We start from the raw sequence: 24,734 nt of genomic DNA on the forward strand, positions 1-24,734 counted from the left end.
CCTTCCCCAGCGGGCTGAGCACCGTGTCAGGAGCACTGGGGGCCGTGGGGGGGGGGGGGGGACGACAGCCAGAGAATACACGGTGGACACGTCGGTGTAAGACGGGTCGGGTGGAGGCAGAGACGGGAAGAGAGTAAAGCTGGTGAACAGGGCAGAGCACAGCGCGGTGATGTGAGCTCAGGCCGTGGTGGGGGCTCTGCACGTGGGCGCCCCACCACATCCGGGGGGGACACCCCCTGCCTGCCTGCTTCCTCGCCTGTCTGAGGAGGCTCTGCTCGGCCAACCCGGGAGACCCTCCGCATTGCGGGGTCACGGCTGGCTCAGAGCAAACGGGGAGGAAAAGGAGAGGAGAGCATGGTTGCTGGGGAAGGAAAGGAACCAGAGCCAGAAGAAAGAACATTCTGGAAAGGACGGAGCTTGGGTATTGATGAGAAACAAACGAGGTACCCTCAGTACTCAGTCCGCTGCGTCCATCACTCGGCCTTTATTTTCACGGACCGGGATTCACGGGGCGGCCCCTGAAATCACGTCCTCTCCTCTCTCACTCACCGTTCAGATGAGAAGGTGCTGCGGATGCCTGAGGTCACCTTCACCCTCCCCAGCGCCACGTGGCAGAGCAGCCCGGGCCCCCGCAGGACCCCGCTCGCGCCCCGGGACATCCGAGGTCAGTGCCTGCCCCGCCCCCACCTGCGGATCGCCCTGTCCCTGCGCACGCGCACCCTGTGGCCACTCGCCACGGGCCCCTGCCACACGCTCAGCAGCCACGCTTGCCCGGTGGCTACTTAGTGGGCCAGCCGGCACAGGCCTAGATCGTGAGCGAAACCACACCACCCTGCTGTTTCGTTTAACTGATAGTTAAGCAAGACAACCTTCCAGGAAAGTTGTGTTCGTTTTGCACACTCGCCCCCGGTATCGCGAGTGCGTTTTATCGTAACGTGGCCGGGCCTGGACATTAATCGCAAAACACGAGACACGGTTTTGCCAGCCTGCCCGTCCCCCCACCCCCACTTCCTCTGTTCCCGGGTCTTGAAGCCACGGATGCTGAATCTCGGAGACGAGTTGAGCCGCGTCAGCCTCCGCGTTCACGTAACCCTCAGCCCAACCCGCGAATGGCTTGTGTTGCCTGAACCCTTTCTGGGAACAGGAAAGTCTCTCTGGCCGCGTTGGCACCATTTTCTCACCCCCCCCCCCCCCCCCCGGAGCCAACGCACAGCCAAGTCGTCGGGAAGGATGGCTCTCCGTCAACAATAGGCCGAAAGCCATCAGGGGGAGAAGTGCTTCCTCGGGCCCAACTTTAGTCCCCCTACCTGGACCTTTAACCTGCTCCCTGCTGCTACTGTGTCCGAGCAGGTTAAGACCTTCCTGTCATTATGCCCTTCTTTTCAAGGGCTCTCAGGGCATGTGTTTGCTGGCTGTGTCCTTGGGGCCAGAAGCTCCCAGACCAGAGCAGGCTGAGTAATGGCCGGTGGTACAGGCCAGTTTAAACGGCGAGTCTTTAAACGGGAGGGGTGGGAGGCGTTCCCCGAGGGCTGTCCCATCCTAAGTGCACGTGTCCCTTGCGGCGAGCAGGTAGCTCAGGGAGGTCCTGGCGACGGGCCTGCGTTACCAGAGCGTGTGGGGAGGTGGAGCCCCAGGTTAGGGAGGCACAGTCCCACGGGGCCCAGAAGGGGCCGGGCATGCGCAGAGCTGAAGGAGGGGGAGTGCCCGCGTGGGTCCCTGACCGAGGGTGGCCAGTGGGCGGGGCATCCGTACCCCTGGCAGGGACCCAGCCATCGGGACTCTGGCTTCGCTGGAGTCGGCCTTGACCACGGGCTAAAGTCTCCCCACCCCTCAGGGTCTACAGAGAGCGGAAGCCGACGCCACAGTCCGGTGCCCCCCAGCACCCCCTGCAAGCACCGGGGCAGCACCAAGAGGCCAAGGAGGCCACAGTGAGGAGGTCAGCGGGCAGGCCCGGCACACGGGGGAAGGCCAGAGAGGCTGGCCCCAGACCCAGGGCTCTCTCTGCCTCAGAGGTGGATTCGAGAGACGAGGCCCCGGCAGGGACCAGCCAGCCCCAGCGTCCCTCAGCCCTTTGCAATCGGCGGGTGCCTCACCAGCCACCTTCGGAGGAAGGGTCACTGATGGAACTTCAGAACCCTTCTCGAGGACACCGCGTGGGGAGCCTCAGGCATCTTTTGGGTCATTCCCAGTTGTGGGTGCTTTTCCCAGGATCGCTCCACCCCACAGTTTCTGCCCTGGGAGAATGCTTTCGCTCTTCACCTGATTGGGTGAGGCCCACCCACGCTGTGGCGGGCCTTCTGCCGAACTCCTTACTGATGTAAATGCTAATCTCACCTGAAAAACACCTTCACAGCACCGTGCGTGCTGGTGTTTGACCCATCACCTAGGTACTGTGGCCTGGGCAACTTGACGCACAGAATTAACCCTCACACCTCACGATTGGCTGGCAGGCAGGGTGACACTATCCCGTCGCCATGTATATGTAGGCTCCGGAATAAGCCAGCGTCGGGGAAGCACGAGAACATCCTGCATTCCCGTGACCCACCCGTCCCCTCACTGTGTTCTGACGTCCCTGTCCACACCCCATTGTGTGGAGGACACTGTGGAGGACGGCTGGGATGAGGCAGCTTTGCAGGGTACGTGGAAGCAGCCGCGTAAACTGGGGACGCAGAAACCAAGGTCCTGACTTTTCATCAAGACAGAAAGACAAGGTCACAGGGAGACTGAGCACCGTCCGTGAGCTGCGTCGCCACCTTCCCTGTCTGTGCTTTTGGCACCTGCTGTGGTTCCTGGGCCCGTGCCCGCATCTCAGGCTCTCGGGGGCACCCCTGCAGGACGTGGGGACCAAAGCCCCCTCCCCCACGGCGGGAGCCACCCCCCGGGAGAAGCAGCAGGTGGAGCCCGTGGAGCCCGGGAGTCGGCCTGTCGCACATCAGGGGCGGGAGGTGTGGGTGGTGGTGTGGCCTCGTGGCCCGGGTGGGCAGCCGGGTGCCTCGGACTCACGTGTGTCCGGCACGTGCCAAACACCCCGTCAGTGTGCCGGCTGGACGCCACGGCCGGGCCCCCTCTTGGCGTAAGACCGCTGTCGGGGAGGACGTGCTAGGGGCTTTGTTGAAGCCGTGCTGTCCTTTCTGGGCCTTCTGGAGGACGGTGGGGAGGTCGGTCCCGTTTGTCTTGGGGAGCCGTGCTGCCTGCTCTGTGCAGACCTGCCGCGGGCACTGTCTGATGCCCGTGTCCCTCACCGGGGGAGAGGCTGAGCCTGGGGGGCAAGGAGACTTCTGTTCTCCTGCCTTGGTCCCAGATCCTGGGTAGGGCAGGAATTACTGGTTGTCCCCTGCATCTGCTCGCTTTCCGCCATGATAATAGAACGCCCAATTTTTAGCTAGTCACACGGCTCCCAAAATAAAGGACCGTATCTCCCAGCCTGCTTTGCAGCTGCCTGTGGCCATGTGACTAAGTTCTGACCATTGGCATATAAGCCAGAAGCAGCTGCTTCCAGGAGTCTCTAGCACAAAGGATAATTAGCATGCTCCTCATGCCTCTTTTCTTCACTTCCTGGAATCCTACTACCTGAAATCTGAATGTGATGGCTGGAACCCCGGCCACCATTTTGAGGCCACGAGGACAAAGGCCATGCCTTGAGGAGGATGGAGTGGGAAGCTGGAAGGAGCCTTGGTGTACAAGGCGCAGGGATGCTTCTCAGCCTTGTTACATCCTATCCCCAGATTTTAATTTGAGAGAGAAATGAATGCCTATCTGAAGCCTCTGAGGTTTGGTACCCCTCATCTTAACTGATAGATGGGGGGGGGGGGAGCCCAGGCAGTTGGCAAGTAGTGGCTGGAGAAGTCTCTGGTACTTTTGTGGAGCGACAGCAGGAAATTAGAAATGGCAGTATGATGGGACAATCCGTGGGGGTCAGGTGTGACCCGCAAACTGATCCTTGGCTGGTGGGAGAGTACAGGAGAAACTCCCGATCTTTTTATACCCCGTCTTGAGCTGGGTGAAAAAGTTGGCCACAAGGATCTCTGGTGGATCTCGGGGGTGGGGTGCTTTGCAAGGAGGCTCTGGACTGACCTGTGCACCTGAGAGAGGGCTGAGGACACACTTACATCTGGGAGGGGGGCGGTCCCAGCCTCATGGGGAGTATATTAGGGGTCTCCAGCAAAACAGAACTACTGGGATGTGTGTGTGTGTGTGTGTGTGTGTGTGTGTGTGTGTGTGTGTGTGTGTGTATTTAGGGAACTGGCTCATCCGATCAGGAAGGCTGGCAAGTCCAGAATCTGTGGGCTGGGCCAGCAGGCAGGAGACCCAGTGAGGGGCCTGGGTGCAGAAATCCCTCTTGCTCAGGGAAGGTCAGCCTTTTTGTTTTATTCGGGCCTTCAGAGGATTGGATGAAGCTGCCCCACATTATGAAGGGTCATCTCTTGACTCACTGTCTACTGATTTAAATGTTAGTCTCACCCCAAAACACCGCCACAGAAACATCCAGAATAACGTGTGACTGGATATCTGGGCGCCGTGGTCCAGCCAGGTAGACACATAGTATCAGTAATCCCGGGGGGCATACCCAAGGGCCGGAGAGCCCAACACAGGACCAGGAAGACCCAGGGTGGAGAGGTTCACGCCCCCTCTGTGCCAGCCACCATGACACCGAGCTCGGGATCGACCCAGGTGGCTGGAACTGGGGGAGGACCTTGAATTTGACCCAGTTTGAACCCAGAATGACTGAGGAAAATTACACAGGCATCTGAGTAGTACACAAGGCTCCTTTTTGGGCGCGTCGGAGGTCACGCGACTGTGGAATTGGCACCTGTGACCTGAAGACCACACTGGGATCTCACCGCTTAAAAAAGAGAAACCTGTATAAAACGAGCGATAGAAACATCCTCCCCAACCTCGCGCCACCTCGGAGGTAAGTCCTCTTTAATGATTGGGTGCGTGCTCTTCCCGGTTTCCCCGCAAGGTAACCCAAATTAAAAAGCGTCTTGGCTTACTTGGCTTACTCACAAGACGACGGCACGGGCGGCTTCCTTGGGAGGTGACACCACGGGGTGGGGAGGACGGGCCACCATGGGAGAGCACCACCGTGGCGCGGCTTCAAGCAGCGGGAAGAAGAGTCTGCTGGGACCCCGGAATCAACCCCCCAGGGTCCGTGGGGGGGTCCTGGGGGCACCGGCCCTGCGTTAGGCTGTGTTTGCAAGCAGGCCAAGCCTCCTGGTCCTCACCCAAGAGCCTCCTTTCCTTCCCTGAAGGGCCAGATACTCAGAGCGTCCTCTGTCCCCGCACCAACCCACCAGGTGACGACTGCCTTTCTGCACGTGTCCGCACTGCTGCCCCTTCGGCACCTGGGACCAGGCCCTGCCTGACGGGTCTGTGTCCTGCCTGGCCCAGAGCAGGTGCCTGGGGATGGCTGCGGAATGAGCGGATGAGTGATGGGCGGGTGCAGGCGCCGCACTGACGGCCGGAGGCGCGGAGCCCGGGCCCTGGCCTGCGGCGTCCGTGTGCGGTGGGAGCCCGCGGGGTGCACCGTGAGCCGTGCCGGTGTGCACACGCACACTGTGGCCAGCCGAGGGGACGTGGGCGCTGAAACTAACAGGATGTCCAACGAGGGTGCGGGAAGCTTTGCCCAGCACCTAGTCTCACTGCAAGCCTCTGTCACCGGCCTGCGGCCCAGGGAGGTGTAGCACCAGCTTCATTACTCACCTTCGGTGGCTGAGCTGGGATTTGAGCCCAGGGTGCGCGGCCTCCTCCCTTGTCGCCCCGGGAAGCCAGGCGGGATATGCCGGGCAACAGGGAGTCACAGCATGTTCGTGAGCAGGGGACAAACCCGACTGTGTCTCACAATTGCCTCGTGCCTGGTGCCTCGCATCTGCTCGGCGAAGGTGGGCTGAAAGCTGATGGGTGAGGGATGAGAATGTTGGAGAAAGAGTCCTTCAATGTTACAAAACCTTGTGAGACTCTGGTCGATGTATATGTGTGTATCTGCACGCTTACGTGTCTACACTCGCCCGTACGTGTTTCATGGAACAGCCTCGGAAGGAAATCCTGGAAACAGGTCACAGTGAGGGACTTGAGGGGGCAAGAAGGCAGGACACCCCTGTCCATTGTAAACGTTTTCTACCTATTTGGATTTTTACCCCGTTCCTGCATGACTTAATGTGAAAAAAAAAAAAGGAATTATTTTAAAACCAGTGGTAGTTCCATTAGACCCTGGTGTGGGCAGCTCTCTGAAATATACCAACTGAGAGAAAAAGGTTCAGAACAGTAAGTATAATATGCATTTATGTCTATTTGGCGACAATTATATAACGTATGCAAATGTGGTACATGGGAATGATTCCTTGCAGAATTCCCAAGCCACAAAGACAAAACCTGGAGCTGTGTTTGCAAAGCCAGAGCCGCTGGTCAGAGGCGTCACGGGGCTGGGAGGAAGTGCCGGGACTTACCCCTCGCAAAGGACTCTTTGTTCCACAGACAGATCCGCCCCAAGTTTCTGGGGCTGGTAAGTCCTCAGAGCCCCTGTCAGGGCCGCGCGTGCACCTGCGTGAGCGTGCGCTGCGTGAGGAGCAGGCCGGCCGGGGTCTGTTCCATGGGGCCCCCTCCCGGGAAGGGAGGGGGGCTTGGGGCTGCCCGCGACTAAGCCGCCCTCCCTGGAAGGTTGGCTCTGAGGCCCAGAGGGTCAGCTTTCTCCTCTGCCTGCAGCTGGAGGTCCAGATCGTGCCGGGTACCAGGTGGGGAAGGGAGGAAAACTGTAATCCAGTGAGGGGAGGCATAGAGAGGGGCGGGACGGAGCCCCGGGCAGGCACGGATGCCCCGAGGTCCGGTGCAGACAGACACCCCCCCCCCCCAATGGATCAAATAGATGAAGGAATTAAGTCATTCAGGAAGTAGTTTACCCCCTGCCTAAGCCCTTAGCGACTCCTCTCTCTCCAGCCCTGCCGGTCCCCCTGCTTACACAGGACGCAGCTGCCACTGGGCAGACACGTGCCGAGCCGACCCTCATGGAGCCCACGTTCTAAAGAAGGTGGGGCAGGGAATGAATGGCAAGCGCTCTAATGAAAACGAGCCGCAGGGGCAGAGTGCTGGGGGAGAGGCTGGTCAAGGAAGGCCTCCTGGAGGAGGTGCAGCCTAGGTGGAGAGTGGAGCACCGGGCAAAGGCCCTGGGGCAGACTGGTGGTGTTGGCTCTGATAAGGTAATTCCGTAAACATCAGAACCCCGAGCTGGACTTGGGAGGTGCTATGGCCTCAATGCTGGTGTCCCCCTAAAATTCGTATTTTGAAATCCTGACCCCCAGCAATGATGGTATTGGGAGGTGGGGCCTCTGGGAGGTGCTTAGGTCACGAGGGAGGAGCCCTCGATGGTTGGGACCAGTGCCTTTACAGAAGAGGCTCCAGGGAGCTCCCCAGTCCTCTCCACCATGTGGGGATAAGATGAGAGGGCACTGCCCGCAAACTGGGAAGAGGGCCTTCCCCAGAATGTGGCCACACGGCACCTTGATCTTGGACGTCCAGCCTGCAGGACTGTGCATAACACACGTCTGTTGTTTATAAGTGCCCTGGTCTGCAGGATCGTGTTATAGGAGCCCGAAAGGACTAAGCTAGGAAAGCAGCAAAGGAGGGCCCTGGGCAGAGATGTGAGCGTTCCGGCAACCCTAAGAGAACCAGCAGGTCCTGTCGAGGTCTGGAGCCTGACAGAGGGTACATGAAGACTTCTGAACGGCCCCACCTGCCTGCAGCGTGGACACTGCCCAGTGACTCGCCTGGGGTCCTGGCGTCTTGTACGGGGCAGAGGCTGGATCTGCCAACGAGGGGGCCTGGCTGGAAACAGCCCGTGCTCACTACTGTGTTGTTCCGAGGCTTTGTTGCGAGAGGAGAGGGATGTGGGGGAGCACGTCTCCGACCCGGAGACAGATGGGCAGGGAAGGAGAGCCCTTTGGGGAGCCTCCTGCAGAAGAGGGGCACACAGTCTGGGTGGCCCAGAGGAGCGAGCTGTGGTGTGCAAGCAGGGACCGGCCCCTCATACTGGTAACGGAAGCCATGGGGTGGCAGGGCGTTTGACATCTCTCTGGGTTCCTCCTGAGAGCCGGTGGGCACTCACTCCCTGAGCTGGCTTGCCCTTTCTGATTTTGCACACATTAGCCTGTGTGGGGACCCTGAGGGCTCGGGCACAACTCAGACGGGGACTTCCCTCCCTCCAGGGGTCCCCAGCCTTCCTGTCCACACCCCAGGGTAGCCCTTAGCAGGTGGAGTTGGGGGCTGGGTTTCACCCTTCCAGTGCTCCTCAGACTCCGTGAGCTAGAACCAGAAGCCCCTTGCCTCGGCCCTCCAGGGTCCCCTTTCCTTCTCTGCTGCCTCTTGAATGAAATGTAGCCTCTGTGGCATCTGTCCCGTATTGGTGATCGCAGCGACCAGGAGGGTGAAGCTGAAGGCGGCAGAGAGGGTTTGCCAGGACCCGGTCTGGGGTGAGGTGCATCGGGCTTGGCAGACCCCTAGGGTGCTGGCAGCCTCTGACATCACTTTCCATGGTCCCGTCTCCAGCCAGCACCTCTTTCTCCAAGTTCAAGACGCAGGCATCCTCCTGTCTCCCCAACAGCTATGCTGTGCGGCAGGTGTTTCTGGGTGTGCACGCTCAAAGCCAAGTTCACAGCATTTGTGCCCCCAGATGTTCTTCAGCATCTCCTACCTCTGGTGCAGCGCACCCTTGACTCCTCTGCCCCCTCCCTCCATCAGCCAGTCCCAAGCCTACCCTCTTCCCCCAGCCTCTCTCCCACACCACCCTGCAGTCAGGACCCCGCAGAGCCTCCCGGCTGGTCTCCCCTGCACACACCCTCTCTCTCATATGCATAGCCACTGCAGGAGGTGAGGGTTCTTGCTTCCAGCATCATACAGGTAAGGCCACGGAGTCGGGGAGGTTGGAAGACCCACTGTGGTCACACAGGTGCTAGGAAACGGCCCCAGCATCCAGAGCCGGGCCCCTACCATCCCGGGATTGGCCCACACCACCCAGTAAGACACGGGAACAAAACAGTGCGACGAGACTGGGGTGGGGCTGAGGGCGCGTGCACGCAGGATGAACCAGGACTCCTGGGGCCGCTCTCAGATCTTGTGGCCTGCAAAGATACAGGTTGAATCTGTGACTCATGCCTCTGCTTTGTTTTATTTCTCCTCCCTGGTGCTCACACCCATCCAGCACCCAGGAGCACTCAGAATCTCCCTGATGCCTCTATCTATCACAGGCAGTTGACATTTCCTGGCCAAGCCACAGTTACTTTTCTCTTCTCTGTGGCCACGCTGGTTATGAAACCAGAAAGAGTTGCAGGCAGCATGGGACGCCGGGATAGCTAAGACGAAAACACGGACACCGAGCCTGGCTGTCAGCCTGGGGAGGCTGCTGCCTGTGCACGGGGGTCCGGGGTCCCCGAAGGTGGGCCATGGCCGGTCAAGTTGCTGTGGAGACCGACAGACAGCTGGGGTCCAGCAGCCTGAAGGCAGCCAGGGCCTAGAAGAGGGGGAGATGAAGGTCCTCTCCGGGGCAGAGCCGGCCTGCTCACAGATCCCTCTGGGCTGGGGGGGGGGGCTGGAGCGGAGGCCGTTGCTGGTTCTGGAGCCCCGCCTTTGCTTCTGGTCCTGACTCTGCCTCTTATACCGCTGTGTGTCTTTGGATAGTTGGTTCACTTCTCTGGGCCTCTGCCACCTCGTCTGGGAACAAGGAGAGAATGTGTGGCTATCTCAGCGAGGGCAGGTGCACAGCTAAGGGGAGAACTGGGCAGAGGGTTGGTTTTTTATGTTTTGTTTTTTTTTTTAAATTGAGGTGAAACTGACATGAGATAAAAATCAACCAATTTAAAGGGAACACCTCAGTGGCATTTAGCACATTCACGGTGTTTTGCGACCATGACCTCTCGCTCGATCTGGCAGATTTCACCTCAAAAGGGGACCTGGCGACATTATGGTCTTGCTCCCCCTCTCTCCTCCCCATCAAGGGAAGGGATGGTCTCATCTCAGCCTGAGTCCTGGCACTCCCCGCGTGGTCTTGGAGTTGTTCAAGTTCCCCGGAAGGCTTTGGTAGCGTGAGATTGTGGCTCCTGGGCACCTGAATGTCTACGAACCTTTTCCAAGCCCCCCAGATGCAGGCAACTCACAGGAAAACTCTTTAGAATTGCACCACACCTTATTCTGGTGAAAGGTCTGAGAAGTCTGGCTGTAATTAAACCTTTGAAATTTTATTTCCTGTCTCCTGCTCCTATCTGGCCGGTGAACACTTTTATCTCATCCAGGGGGGTACCCTACAGCCCTCTCTGCAGGCCACCATTTCAGGGCATCATTTGGGAATTGCTGGCCTGGAGGAAACATTAATTGAGCACCTCTGAATGCTTTCATTTAAATCTTCATTATGTACCCCTTCTTCCTGAGGAGGAAAATCTTGGCTGGGGAGAAAAGATTTAAAAGATCTTTTCATTTTGAAAAGATTTTCAAAATGAAGCCACAATGTATATAGGACAACCTTTATCCTGTTGAATGCAGAGTTTTATGAATTTTGACCAACACAGTCCAGGAACCACCAGCACCACCATCAAGATAAAGAGCGGTTTCATCAGCCCTGAAACCTCCCTCTGCCCCTCCGTACTCAGCCCTTCCCCCAACCGCTCCCCCTGGGAAGCACCTGTCGCTCTCCTTTTGCCTCGTCCAGAACGTCCTCTAAATGGAATCACACAGGATACAGTCTTGAGGCTGGCTCAACGCGGAGCGCACCTCAGGTTCACCTGTGTTGGTACGCCAGTTAGTGTTCACTGCTGAGTTAGTGTCCCGATGTACGGACGTCCTACAGTCTATCTGTTCGTTTGCCAGTTGAAGGAGTTTTGGGTGCTTTCCAGTTTTTGGCAATTACGAATAAGCCACTAAAAATACTTGCATTCAGGCTTCTGTGCAAATGTCAGCCTCCATCTCTCTTAGGCGAATACCCGGGAGTGTGTGTGTTGGTTTGCTTGGTAGAGTTACAGTTAACTTTTTACAAACCCGCCAAACTGTTTTCCAAGGGGCTATGCCATTTTGCATTCCTACCAGCAATGTAGGAGGGCTCCAGCCGCGCACTCTCTTCATCGGCACTAGGTTTCGCCAGTTTTTAAAAATTTACTGTAACCATTCTTATAAATGTTTCAAGGGAAATAACATTTTAAAACAATTCATTCTATAATTTTTCAGCAATACTGTTACGGGCTTTCAAAGGACATGTGGGAGTACTAAACCCCAGGACCTCAGATGTGACCTTATTTGAAGACAGGATCTTTGCAAAGGAAATCAAGTTAAAAGGAGGTCTTGAGGGTGGCCCTCATGCAGTGTGGCTCCGCCCTTACAAAGGAGGAAATGTGGACACAGAGATGGAAGGAAGTAATGTGAACACACACACAGAAGACGGCCAGCAAGCCCACAAGCGAGGCCCCAGACAGAGTCGCCTCCCAGCCTTGAAGGAAGCAGCCCCTTGGCCTCCCAGCCTCCAGAACTGAGAGAGATTGCATTTCTGTCGTTTATGCCTCGTGGCCTGTGGTACTCTGTTATGACAGACTGAGCAAAATGATGCGCACACAAAACAACACAGGCGAAACACGTATCTTAAGTCTTGAATCCTGTCAGTAAAATGACCTATCCATCACCTGTCACCAGCTTAAGAACTGGCATGTCACCACTGTCTTCTCAGCTCCCTGTGTGCCCCTGCCCCATGTGCACCTGCCCCGGCCATCCCACCCTGTGTGCACCTGCCCCGTGTCATCCCTCCCCGTGTGCACTCGCCCTGGCCATCCCTCCCCGTGTGCACCTGTCCTGGCCATCCCTCCCTGTGTGCACCTGCCCCGTGCCATCCCACCCTGTGTGCACCTGCCCTCTGCCATCCTTCCCTGTGCCAGCACGGCCTGCCTGCTGAAGGGGACCTCTTTCCCAGGGAGAGGAGTGAAGGGGACTTAGGGAAAAGGAGACTGTGGAGAGAGACCACCCACTGCTTTGAGGTGTTAGCTGAGGAAGCGATAGCTGGAATGGGCAAAGGATACTGATTTTATTTTTGTGTCTATGCCGGGAGAGGCCTGACCGCGGTTAATCTGATGCAAAGGAGCGGTTGGGGTCCTTGTTTGCTTGCTGTCCCACCTGCTAAAAGCTCGGGGAGGGCAGGGCCCTTCTGTGTCTCAGGACTCAGCAGGTGGAGACTCCGTAGTGACTGACTGCTGGGCAAGAAGAGAGTGAAGACAGAGCCTCCCCTCGGAAGGCAGTCCGCTGTGAAACCATCACTGGTGGAAACGTCCTGTGGATGGTGGCGGAGGCTGCGGAATAGCGTGAACGTACTTCCCGCCGCTGATCTGTACACTTAAAAACGGCTAAGATGGTCAACCCTGTTACGTACATATTACCTCCGTTAAGGAAAAGCCATGGATACAAAGAGCAAGGATCGCGAGCGCTCGCTATGCAGTGGGCATCTCACGGGGCGCTTCGCACCTGCCTGCAAGGTGAAGTCACCACCCTCTCCGACAAACCTGGGGACAACCCAGGAGAGGCACGGTCACTCGCCCAAGGCCCCGGCCGGAGATGCTCTGCAGGCGGAGGAGGTCGCGAAGGAACCGAGAGACAGCAGGCGCTCGGTAAGCACAGGTTAGTGGCGCCGCGCGGGGCCCTCCCACCGCCCCCTGCGCACGCCGCGCGCCCACCCGCTAGAGGCGGGGCCAACGCCGCTGCCCGCAGAACGGGATTGGCTGCTGGGGAGGGGGGCGGGCTCCCGGCGCCGGGGGGCGGGGTCGATCGCGGGTTGTAAATACGGCGCCACACAGCACTCGTTGCGGAGGGCGGGGGCGGGGTGCGGAGAGCGCAGGCGCGTTGAAGGCGTGCGCCCCTCGGCCTCCGTGGCCCCTCCGTGGGCCGCGACTTCTCGCGAGACGTGGAGCGGAAGGCGGGGCTCCGAGCTCCGGGGGGCGGGGCCGGCGGAGGGACAGCCTCGGGAGGGTCGGCTGGTGGTGAGGCGGCGGCGGCGACGCGAGGTGAGGTGAAGTGAGGTGAGCTGAGGCGCTCGAGGCGCCGGGCGGCGTGCGGGGCGCGGGCGGCGGGCGGGTTCTGGTTCCCTCCTTCAGCCCACCCGGTGGGTCCGCGGCCCCGGGCCGAGCCCCCGCGCCGGCCACTGTGTGACCTTGGCCCGGCTCGCAGCCTCTCTGAGCCCCAGGTTGCCCCGCGCTGCAGGGCGGCGGCGGGTGGGGTGCTCCGCAGGCGCGCTCCCGGTCCGCGCCCTCGGCGGTGCTCGCAGCCGGGCCTCACGCCGCAGTGCTCCGAGGGCCCTCGCAGGCTCCCTGCGCGCGGACCCCGGGCCAGCCGGAGCCCCCGCACCGCCGCGCCTACCGGGGACCGGGGGCTCCTCCCGCCGGTCTGCGTTGGGCAGCCCCGCCAGGGACCCCAGACCGGGCTGCGCCGGGCGCCCTCCTCTCCCGGGGACCCCAGCTCGGCCTGCGCCGGACGCTCCCCCCTACTCCAGGGACCCCAGGCCGGCCTGCGCCGGGCGCCCTCCTCTCCCGGGGACCCCAGCTCGGCCTGCGCTGGGCGCCCCCACCCCGGGGACCCCAGGCCGACCGCTGGGAGGTGGGGGGGGGGGGCTTGGTGGCGGACCACTCCAGTGATCCCCAGTTCGGAAACAGCAGTTGTGCCTCTCCAGCGAAAGGAAGCCACGCACTGGCCGCTAACAGAGGGACTTGTATCTAAAGCTCGGGCTCCTGGCCGCCGGGACATCGCTGGCAGGCGGTTGGCTCCAGCCGAGGTTCCGTCTGGCGCGGAGCACAACAAGCCACAGTGTGTCCGCGATTTATTAAATTATTTACTTTCTACTTGGACTCGGGAGAGACTCAGGAGGCCCGGCATGAATGGGGGTGTGCGCTGCACACGCATCTTTAAGGGTAGTGCCCCCTGAAGTGTGGGTCCGGGCTGAGGGCCGCCTGGGAAGCGGCTCCGCGGGTCCTCGCCTGCCCCCACCCGCGGCCGCCCTGCCGCCCTTCTCGTGAACATCTGGCGTGGGGAGTGTGAGTCAGGGCTGGTGTCTGGTGAAAAAGGAGGGGGGATACGGGGATGTTAGGGCATTTTGTAAAAATCGAGGTACAACTGCACGTTGTGGAAGATCGGGGTGACCGAGAGTTGGTTTGATACACTTAGGTGCACCTGCCCCCCGCAGTAGTGATAGCCAGGCCTAGGACCCGACCCCGGAACGTTGCCTCTGCTGTGAATCCGGAGAGCGTCTGCATGGAATTGCAAAGGTGTGTCGTTTCTGGCAAAGTAGTTGGTCCGACTTTGGGTTGGTATTTCCAGGCCCGCGGCACTGATCGCGGTCCCGATCCCGTTACCCGCCCTGGGCCCGCCTCATCATTTCAGGAGACTTGCAGCCCCTGATCATTTGCAAGATGCCACGTTGGGCTGGCTGCTGGCAGTTATGGTGACACTGATTATCGTACAGCGTGACCTCACAGTAGAGAATCTAGGCAATTATTCGCAGAGCGTGAAGAAAGGGGGTCGGTGAGGTTTATTTTCTGGCCTTGGAGTTTTCCATGGTGGAGACGACATAACGGCTTCGGGGGCCTTGAAGGACGAGTGAAGGTTGGAGAGAACATTCCAGGTGGAGGCAGGAGGGTGTTTGGAGACAGGGAAGTGAATGGGGTGCTTGGGGGGGCAGGAAGTCCCTGCATTCATTGTGAGAGGGGGATTGAGGAATGGGGTGGAAGCTAGGGCTGAAAAGAGGTTTCTTACCGAGGAGCCTTGAATGCCGTTCTAGAGTTTGGGCTGTTACCCTGACCTTCGGTGAGGGGGGCGGGGCAGTCGGGGTTTTGGGTGATAGATCCGTGTTTCAGAAAGGCAGCACCAGCGATACCGTGGAAGACAGTCTCGGGGTGCGGGGAGGTGGAGACTGGCTGGGTACAGGTGTAGGGGGAATGACTTGAGGACAGAGGTCGCCAGAGTGGGGGGTGGTCACGAGACTGACACGGGAGAGCCCACCGTGTGTGTGATGGCCTGCGCGGGGTGTGGGGAAGGGGAAAGGAAAAATGCCCCAGCAGCCAAGAGTTCTCACGTGGGTGCTTGAAGGACAGAGCTGGAGCGGGTGTGGAGGGGGTGTCACGGCACGTGTGACCTTTAGGCTCGCAGGACTCGTGGTGTTTGTGGGCCCTCCTGATGAGACATGCTCTCGGAGAGAGAGTGGGGAGCACTCGCCAGGAAGGGAAAGGTGGTGGAAAAAAGGCGTGTCACCACGGCTGATGGGTGATTCTGTTCTAGAAAGATCTGGAGGCTCAAGTGCCACTTGTGGAGGAGAATCTGCCGAATGATACTGCTGAAGGAGATGCTGCTGGTTTATCATTTTAAGAAACCACAGCTTACCTCTTATTTTCGATTCTTTAATTGTCTCTTTCTCATCAGAAACCAGCATTTGGTTTCACACCTGCTCGGAGTGTCTGTGGCTGCAGCCGGGGCGGCCGCTTCTCCAGCCCCTTGCCAGTAGATGTGCCCAGCGCCGGCTGACACAGCAACTCGGTGCTTCCCGCCGCTAACTGGGGTGGCGGTTTCTGTAACTGTTTAGAGAACTTTGTGGATATTTCAGAGAGGAACGGGAAATGCCCAGCAGAGTTGGGGGGCGGGGGGCGGGGGTGTGCCCTGCTATACACAGCACAAGAGGATGCAGCGAAGGGGGTCGGTGGCTCCCAGAATACTGCCGGCTGGCACTGCTCCCTTCGGGCAGGACGGTGGAAGGGTCTCTGGGGAGTGTGAGTAGCTCCAGAGAAAGGACCTAACAGTAGTGACGTCAGAGGTTACCCCCTCTAATGAAGTTCGTAATTGATCACGTCCCCCACCATGGTTCAAAGCTTCCAAGTTCTCTTGGCGCCCTACCTCTGGCATAGGAACACGCTTGCAGGCCACGGAGAGTGTGCGGGAAGGAGACCGGGAAGGCCGCCTGTCACCGACGTGCACATGCAGATAAGAGACAGGAACAGGCTGCCCCATAAAAACAGGCGGGGGAAGCGCTCTAAGAACCAAGACGCGAAGTCTTGGATATAGAAAACAATGCAAGAAATGAAAGCTCAGTGAGTGCGTGCAAGATGAAGTTGAGGAACTGAGGCAGGTGAACAGAAAAGCAGAGGTGGGAAGCGGGAGCAAGGAAGAAGGTAAGGGATCCGATCAGGAGGCTGACAGCTGAATGATCCCCGTCAGTGAGAAAGAACAGAAAATAGGACGGGGCCGTCCACAGCATGACACAGGAGAACATCCTAGAACCAAAACTGTGTGTGGAAGGGGCATCCAGGTGGCCAGCCCTGGGGGTGGGCGGTGTGGAGGGGGAGGCAGGTATCCTTCACTCTCTTGTCACTTCCCTTCCCTTCCCGGGGTGGGTCCTTGCATCACAGGGATCGGGTTTGCATAGTGAGGGTTGCCGCGTTTCCACAGTAACGAGTGAGAGTTTGGGAAACAAGGAAGGGATTTATTTGGAAACGCCTCCGAGGCTGTGGGTTTCAGAATTTGGGTAGTGAGAGCGTGGGTGGAGAGAGAGATGTGCACACCCACCCCGAGGCCCGCTGTTGTGAAATTTCAGGGCTCTGGGGCAGAGGACTGGGCTGGCTTCTAGAAAAAAGAGTAAACACAGGCCACCAAGAGGGCATCACAAACGGAGCAGGGTGCTTGGGGGACCCGTCCGCAGCAACCTCAGAAGGTGGAAAGCAGGTGAGCATGGCTTTCAGAATTGCAAAGGAAAACATTTTCCACCTGGAACTCTGTACTCAGGCAAAGGAGAGCGGAATAAAGATGTTTTCGGACACGCCCCCGAAGTTTGCGTCCGTACTTTAAGGGAGTGACGGACAGGCATGTTCTCCCATGATGAGGTGGTGAGTCTAGACAGAGCCTGAGGAGAGGGGGCTTTCCCGGAGGAGGTAGAGAGGCGGCAGGTGTGCAGAGCAGGCCTGACCCCGTCAGACGGCTCCGGCTCCCGGGAGAGAGTTTGGGGGGCGGGGGCAGGTGAAATCCACAGGGCGCCTGATCCTCTACAACATCTGGAGAGGGGATGAAGACAGCTGGCAGGGCTGGGGCTGGATGAGTACAAGCGAATGAGAGCACAAGACTCTTACGAGTTCCAGGGAAAATAAACCATTGTGCAGGGAAAGAATAATTACGGTGAACTGCAAGGCTCAGCTGTGAATAGCCTTTGCTCAAGGATGATAATTTGTGTAAACGTGGAATATTGCTCTAATTGAAATGCCGATGTGCCCGTCTGGGGAACGTGTGGGGATGAGCAGGGCCTGGCGGCCGGGGGGTGGGGGGGGGGGGTGGCCGAGGTGGTGGGGGGAGGCTGGGGAAACTACCCTCCCACCTGCCCGAGTAGGAAGCCAGTAGGTAAAGCTGATCCCCTTATGGCCCAGGAGGCTGTTATCCGGAGGCGGAGCTAACACCAAAGATTCAGCTAAAAAGAATGAGGGAGCACGGTGGGGGCGGGTCACGCGGAAGGGCCAGGGGGCTGCCCTCTTCTGTAATCAGCTCCCTAGAACGGTTTCATCATTTAACATAAACAAGTGCAAGTAACATTGATAAACATAGAGACGGTTGCACTAAGCTTCCGGCTCTAATGGAAGAAGGGGCCCTGGTCCTGCCTGTGTTTTGTGCCCTTTTCCTTATCTGGGAAGAGTTTACTTGTTCTGATTTCCTTGTCGTCCTTGTCATTGTTCTCTGCATCCTGTCTCCTGGCTGTGGTCACATAGCAGTGTTGGCGCTTTTTTTAGCTATTTTGTTTTTCTTTTTAACTTTTTATAAGGGGTTTTAAAGCAGATTCAAAAGCACAAGGAGCACCGTTATTTCGTTACCTGTCAGCCAGTTTCAGGAATTATAAAATCAGGGTCATTGTGTTCATCTGCTGTCTTCGTTAGCGTGATGACTCTATTGAGTACCTACTGTATACGTGCCTCCTCGAGTTTACATTGTAGTGTAGACAGATGATGCAATGCACACATAAAGCGGAGAACGTGCGATATTGGAGGGGATGACACGAGCCACAGAGAGGAGACAGGTCTGGAGGGTGGGAGTGACCCGGGAGGCCTCCCTGGTGAGGTGAGCTTTGAGCAGGAACCTGAAGCACATGCGGGGTGGAGCCCCTGGGTGCATCTAGGCAGGGCCGTGAGGGAGGCGATGGAAGGGCTGAGGGTGTGGGATCCCATCAGGTAGGGCCTGTAGGGACTGCAGTGGGAAGCCATCGGACTCCAGTGACCGGAGGGGTTTGAGCAGAGATGTGGTGTGGTCTGACTTGGGATAGGATGAGCCTGACTGCCACCTTGAAAGTGGTTGTGCGGCTCAAGAGCAGAGAGCAGGTTGGATGGAGACAGTTGGAGTGCTGCGGGTGGGAGCTGATGCTGGCTGCACCGGGGTGGGGGGCGGGGGCGGGCGGTGGAAAGCCTGGAAGAGGTTAGAGTCTGGATGGGTTTCGGACGTAAAGCTCCAGGCAGGTTGTTAAACTAATTGTGGTGGAACTTACCATCAGTATTTTCCCTTGAAATAATTTATTCGAATGAACTCTGAGAAATGAGAGCGATCATTTGGATTCCAGAGTCAAGTGCCATGCAGCACAATTTTGGGTCTTGTGAGGAATACAGCAGGTACAAGAGATGATTCCTGTCCTCTCAGAACTTGAAATCTAGCGTGGGAGTGTAGTACGCGTGCCCTGATACCCCGTCTTCTTGGAGATAGTTACCGGTGGGGCTCAGAGACCAGGGGCCGGGAGACCAGTGTGCGCCCATGGCCCTCTGTGTCCTGGGCTCAGGTCCGGGGTGGGGCGGGGGGGGGGGGGGGGGGAGGTGACAGCTCAGGCTCGATTTTCATCCAGGTCTTCTGGGATGCACACCAGCCTTCCAGTCCATCACTGTGACCGTTTCTTCCTAATTTTATCTGAGCCGCTGTCAGAAGTAGTTTTCAGGGTGAACTGAACACCAGCGAAGTGATTCTATAAACAAATAACCCCTAGGGGTGCCTGGGTGGCGTGGTCCGTTGGGTGACTTGATTTCGGCTCAGGTCATGACCTCACGGTTTGTGGGATCGAGGCCTGTGTCAGCACCGCACTGACATTGTGCAGCCTGCTTGGGATTCTCTCTCTTTGCCCCTCCCCCACTCTGGCTCGCTCTCTCAAAATAAATAAATAAACTAATAATAACAATCCCTGATGCTGGTGGCATCGGATGCACATCTGTTTCGCACCGGGGGCTTTAATCTAGCACAAGCATCACTTCCAATGCTAGATGATGCAGCTCAGAGAATAAATGTGGAGACTGCTCACGGAAGCTTTCCATATTTCTATAGGCTACAGCGATGGGTACCGTAGTGATTTCTTTGCTTTTTATGTAGTATTTGTAAAGCTGGAAAAGGAGTGGGTAGTTTCTGGTATTTTTGCCAGTAGCATAATAAGTAAAACTGAAAACATTCTTGGACCTTCTTTTTTTTTGATGTTTGTTTATTTTTGAGAGTGAGGGAGGGAGGGGCAGAGAGGGAGGAGGATAGAGGATCTAAGGCAGGCTCTCCGCTGACAGGAGAGAGCCCAGTGTGGGGCTTGAACTCATGAACTGTGAGATCATGACCTGAACTGGAGTCAGACGCTTAACTGCCTGAGCCAGCCAGGTGTCCCCATTCTTGGACTTCTTAATGAAGGTCATGTCGTTTGATTTGATGCTCAGAAGTTGGTTATTGGTACAAGAAGAAATAAATGTAATAGAAATCTGAATGTCCGCTAAAAACCAACCAATTCTGCATTAAATGTGCACTACAGAAACTGGCAGGGTGTGGTGGTTGGGAAGGTAGGCTCTGTTTTGTTTTGTTAAAAAAAATTTTTTTTAATGTTTATTTCTGAGACAGAGAGAGACAGAGCATGAGTTGGGGAGGGGCAGAGAGAGGGAGACACAGAACCCGAAGCAGGCTCCAGGCTCTGAGCTGTCAGCACAGAGCCTGACGCGGGGCTTGAACTCACAAACCGTGAGACCATGACCTGAACCAAAGTCAGTCGCTCAACCGACTGAGCCACCCAGGCGCCCCTGTTTTGTTTTATGTTGAAGTTTATTTTTGTGAGAGAGAGAGTGTGCACACAAGTGAAGGAGGGGCAGAGAGAGAGAAGGAGAGAGAATCCCAAGCACTGTCAGCACAGAGCCCAATGTGGGGCGCAAACCCATGAACTGTGAGATCGTGACCTGAGCCAAAATCAAGAGTCAGATGCTTAACCAACTGAGCCACCCTGGCGCCCCAGGAAGGTAGGCTCTTAACTCAGTTGCCTGGGTTCAAATGTCAGCTCTGAACAGGTGCCAGCTTTGTAAACTTGGGCAAGTTGCCTCAATGTTCTGTCCTAGTTTAACCACAATCAGTGTGAGGATTAAATAAGTTAATGTATCTAAGCATTTACAATAGCACTTTTGAAAACATATTAGCTCTTGTAATTATTATAAAGTCAGTTGAAAGCATAGATATTCCTTTGCTGATAACCAATTATGGATAGAAAGTATGAGTAATAAAAAATAAATAACATGGTATATTTATGGAATACAAATATTTGAGGGCCCGATAAAGATGGAAAAATAAATAAGTGCAGTGGTATGGGCTGAAGGGGGTGGTTTAATATTTTATAATATATTTAGCTCATGTTTTCATTTCCATAGTCTGGGTCACTCTGGGTGAGCAAAATGGCCTTGGCGGGGGGGGGGGTGGTCTGGTTTTATAGGCGAGAAATTGAAGCTCCGACTTGAGGTGATGTCCCAGGGCCACTCAGCAGAGACTGGCCTTGGCCTCCAGATTCTTCCCCATTTCCTCCTGATCTATAAATGTCTATAGGACCTTGGGGCCGGTGTTTTCATCCTGTGTTCCTGTTCTGTGAACTAAGAGCTAGTTCATGGTATTCACATTAGAAAGTTTGAGCTTCTGGAGGTTGACTTAACAAGACTGCTAACGTTCTTTTTCTTGAAATCAGGTGTATTGACGTATAATTTCCATGCAGTAAAATGCACAACTCTTTTTTTTTACATTTATTTATTTTTGAGAGACAGAGCGTGAGCAGGGGAGGGGCAGAGAGAGAGGGAGACACAGAATCCAAAGCAGGCTCCAGGCTCCGAGCTGTCAGCACAGAGCCCGATGTGGGGCTCAAGCCCACGAACCGTGAGATCATGACCTGAGCCGAAGTCGGACACTTAACCGACTGAGCCACCCAGGTGCCCCAAAATGCACACCTCGTAAGTGCACAATTCAACAAATGCGGACAGATATGTCCACCTGTGGAGCTACCGCTACGGTCAACACAATAGAACATTTCCATCCCCTGACGTTTCCTCCTGTTCCTTTGTACTCTGGGATTTCTGTCACTGTTTTCACCTTTCGGGAACTTCCTGTAAGTGGAATCATGTGGTATGTACTTGTGTCTGGGCTCTGCTGTTCAGCTTAATATCTGTGAGATTGACCCATGTTGTTGCGGGTACTGGTTCATGAGCCGGTGGTACGTTCTCTTCTGTGGCTGGGTGGTTTTCCACTGAATGAGTACACCACGATTTGTTTATTCTTTCACTCGGTGGTGGACCTCTGGGTTGTTTTCAGTTTGTAGCTGTTTTGAATAAAGCAGCAGTGAATATTCTTGGACACATCTTTGTGTGGACAATTATTTCATTCAGGGATCGGGTCTTTGGTGCTGTGTCTGAAAGGCATCACCACACCCAAGGTCATGTAGGTCCTCTCCTGTGACCTTCTCGGAGTTTTATAGTTTCACGTTGTACATCTAGGTCTGTGATCCACGTGGAGTTAATTTTTGTGAAGGCAGTAAGGTCTGTGTCAGGATTCTTTCACGTACTCCTCTTTCCATGTGGGTGTCCACTTGTCCCAGTGCCGTTTGTTGAAGAGGCGGACTGTCTCTGTTCCATTGTGTTGCCTTTGCTACAGATCGGTTGACTGTATTTTTGGGAGTCAATTTCTGGGCTGTCTGTGCTTTTCCATTGATCTTTGCTCTGTTGCCAATACCACATCCTCTTGATTAGTGTGGCTTTATGGTAAGTCTTGAGGTCCCGTATTCAGTCCTCCAACTTTGTTCTTCTTCAGTATCGTGTTGCCTTTTCTGGGTCTTTTGCCTCTGTAGAAATTTTGGAAACAGCTTGTTGATAATAACAAAGTAACTTCCTGGGATTCTGACTGAGATTGCATTGAATCTGTAGGTTAAGTTGGAAAGAACTGATATCTTGACAAACATTTACTCTTTCTGTCCACATACATGGAATATCTCTCTGTATGTTGAGTTCTTTGATTTCATTCCTCAGGATTTTGCAGTTTTCTTCATACAGATCTTGTACCTATTTTGTTAGATTTATACCTAGATATTTTGGGGAGTTCTAATGTAGATAGAATTGTAGTTTCGGGTTTTTTTTTTAAAGTTTATTTATTGATGGGGCGCCTGGGTGGCGCAGTCGGTTAAGCGTCCGACTTCAGTCAGGTCACGATCTCGCGGTCCGTGAGTTCGAGCCCCGCGTCGGGCTCTGTGCTGACGGCTCAGAGCCTGGAGCCTGTTTCCGATTCTGTGTCTCCCTCTCTCTCGGCCCCTCCCCCGTTCATGCTCTGTCTCTCTCTGTCCCAAAAATAAATAAACGTTGAAAAAAAAAATTTTAAGTTTATTTATTGATATTGAGACAGAGAATCACAAGAGAGAGAATCTGCACTGCCTGTACAGAGCCTGATGCGGGCCTCGAACTCTTGTACTGTGAGATTGTGACCTGACCCCAAGTCAAGAGCTGGATGCTTAACTGACTGAGCCACCCAGGCACCCCTGGAATTGTGTTTTTAGTTTCAAATTCCACTTGTTCATTGCTGATATATGGGAAAGTAGTTGACTTCTGTATATTAACTTTGTATGCAGCCTTGCTGTAATCACTTGAGCCCTTAAAATTTTATTTGAAAAATCATTGATCAGCTAAGATTTATATATCATATTTTTGATGATCAGTTTGATTGGTCTTTAAATAGAGTCCCTAAGCATTATTATAGCATATCTACTTTTATTGATGTTGTAGAACCTTCTAGGAACTGAAAAATCTGTTTAATTTTTTTTTTAATACCAACTTTTCTAACTTTTAAAAAGTCTTAGCGTGAAAAAGGAATCTAGTCTGTATACCAAAAAAAGTTGATAACCAGCTTTATTCATAGCAGTCAAAAACAAGGAACTAACCCACAAGTCCGTTAGATAAATGGTCACGGGTGAACAGTGGTATATCCACACAGTGGAACACTACTCAGCCAGGCAAAGAGAACTTCGTGCTGACACAGGCCACAACCTGGACACATCTCGAAGTGTCTTGCTAGGTACAGAGCCTGTGTCCTCTGTGGTCTCATGTAGGTGACGGTCTGGGAAAGGTGAACCATAGGACAGAACACAGATAAGCAGATGTCCGGAGGTGGGCACCGGGGAAGGAGGGAACTTTTGAGAGTGGAGGAAATTCTCTGCGTCTTAGTTGTGGTGTATCTTTGCTGCAACTCCTCACACTCTGCAGATAATTGCTGATGTAAGTCAGACCTCAGCAAACCTGAGTAGAAAGAGAAGAAAAAGGAGAGGCGCCAAACTGATTAAATCAGGAAAGACAGGTCTCTTAAACGGTGCCGGAGCAACTGGGTATCCAGACGGGGGAAGTCCGTCTGCCCTCCCCCTGGAATACTCTATTGACTGGTGGCTGAAACTCCGCAGTCAGTCGGCATCCCTTTCCACTGCAGCAAATACTTAGTATCTGTTTCTTTCACTTCTCGGTGATGTGATTGCTTCTTTTTGTAACGTGTGGTGTGTGTACACACACACACACACACACACACACACACACACACACACACAGCACTGGGGGGTGTGTGTGTGAAAGAGATGTATTTTTAGGAATTGGCTCACGTGATTCTGGAGGCTGATAAGCTCAGGTCCAGCCGTCCTGATGGTGTGTTCCCATCTGAGTCTGAAGGCCTGACCCCCAAGAGACAGCTGTCCCAGCTCAGGGACGGGCAGAGGAGAAATTCTCTCTTCCTTCACCGCCTTGTTCTGTGCAGGCCTTCGGCACATTGGACCAGGCCCACCCCCCACTTTCCTTACTCAGTCTGTTGAGTCAAACAGGTGTCAGTCTCCTCTGCAGACACCCTCACAGGCACACCCGAGTGCTGCGTGACCAACCGTCTGGGCCGCCCGCAGCTCAACCAGGGTGACACAGAATTAACCAGCACACACCTGGCGACCTTTTCATACGGTGGTCATCGGTTGTGCTCTGGAAGTGTGGGCAGTGCCCCTACAAGGGTCCTCACGTGGGTCTGGCCGTGTGGCCCGCACTTGTAGGGAAGGCGGGAGGGAGCCCGGCCTTCCTCGAGTTTTGCCCGCCGTGGGTGTGAAGGCTCCTGGGGACCAGCAGCCTCTGGTGGGGCGCGGGCTCTCCGGGCTTACGCTGCCGCACCCTGCGTGTGAAAAGGAACGTTCAGCAACCCCACCCCGAGCTGAGAAACCACTCTGCACAGCCACCCTCCGTGTTTTTGGTCTAAACCTAACCTAAAACTGAATTGTCTTATCAGTGGCGTCCACAGGACACTTGACAAAGCCCTTGCAGAGACCTGGGCCCCGAAGGCGAAGTTTTGGGACAAGACTTTGCTGGCCGTTCTCTCGCTGGAGGCAGGAGCCAGGATGATTGTCAGTCATTTCCTCAGCGACGCCTCTTGGCTTCTTACAGCTTCTTCCA

The 24,734-nt window shown here is 55.6% G+C and overlaps 2 protein-coding genes across 5 annotated transcripts in view; both read left to right on the plus strand.

Annotated features, from left to right (window-relative positions):
- LOC125154652 (kinesin-like protein KIF19) overlaps positions 1-786 on the plus strand; it is a 39,791-nt gene extending 39,005 nt beyond the window's left edge. Inside the window, exon 20 of the mRNA XM_047839180.1 lies at positions 557-786. Coding sequence (XP_047695136.1) covers positions 557-786 — 230 coding nt within the window. The remainder of the gene's footprint in view (positions 1-556) is intronic.
- Positions 787-12,897: 12,111 nt separating this feature from the next.
- CHST12 (carbohydrate sulfotransferase 12) overlaps positions 12,898-24,734 on the plus strand; it is a 28,870-nt gene continuing 17,033 nt past the window's right edge. The window contains exons 1-2 of one of the 4 annotated variants that reach the window (XM_047839025.1): positions 13,016-13,031; positions 14,170-14,270. The gene's annotated coding sequence lies outside the window, so the exon portion shown is untranslated. Of the gene's footprint in view, positions 13,032-14,169; positions 14,271-16,583; positions 16,714-24,734 lie in introns of those variants that run through there. The other 3 variants (XM_047839023.1, XM_047839026.1, XM_047839024.1) reach the window with 3 other exon arrangements.

This window comes from Prionailurus viverrinus, chromosome E3, assembly GCF_022837055.1.
Source record: "Prionailurus viverrinus isolate Anna chromosome E3, UM_Priviv_1.0, whole genome shotgun sequence".
In the NCBI taxonomy this organism is placed as follows: domain Eukaryota; kingdom Metazoa; phylum Chordata; class Mammalia; order Carnivora; family Felidae; genus Prionailurus; species Prionailurus viverrinus.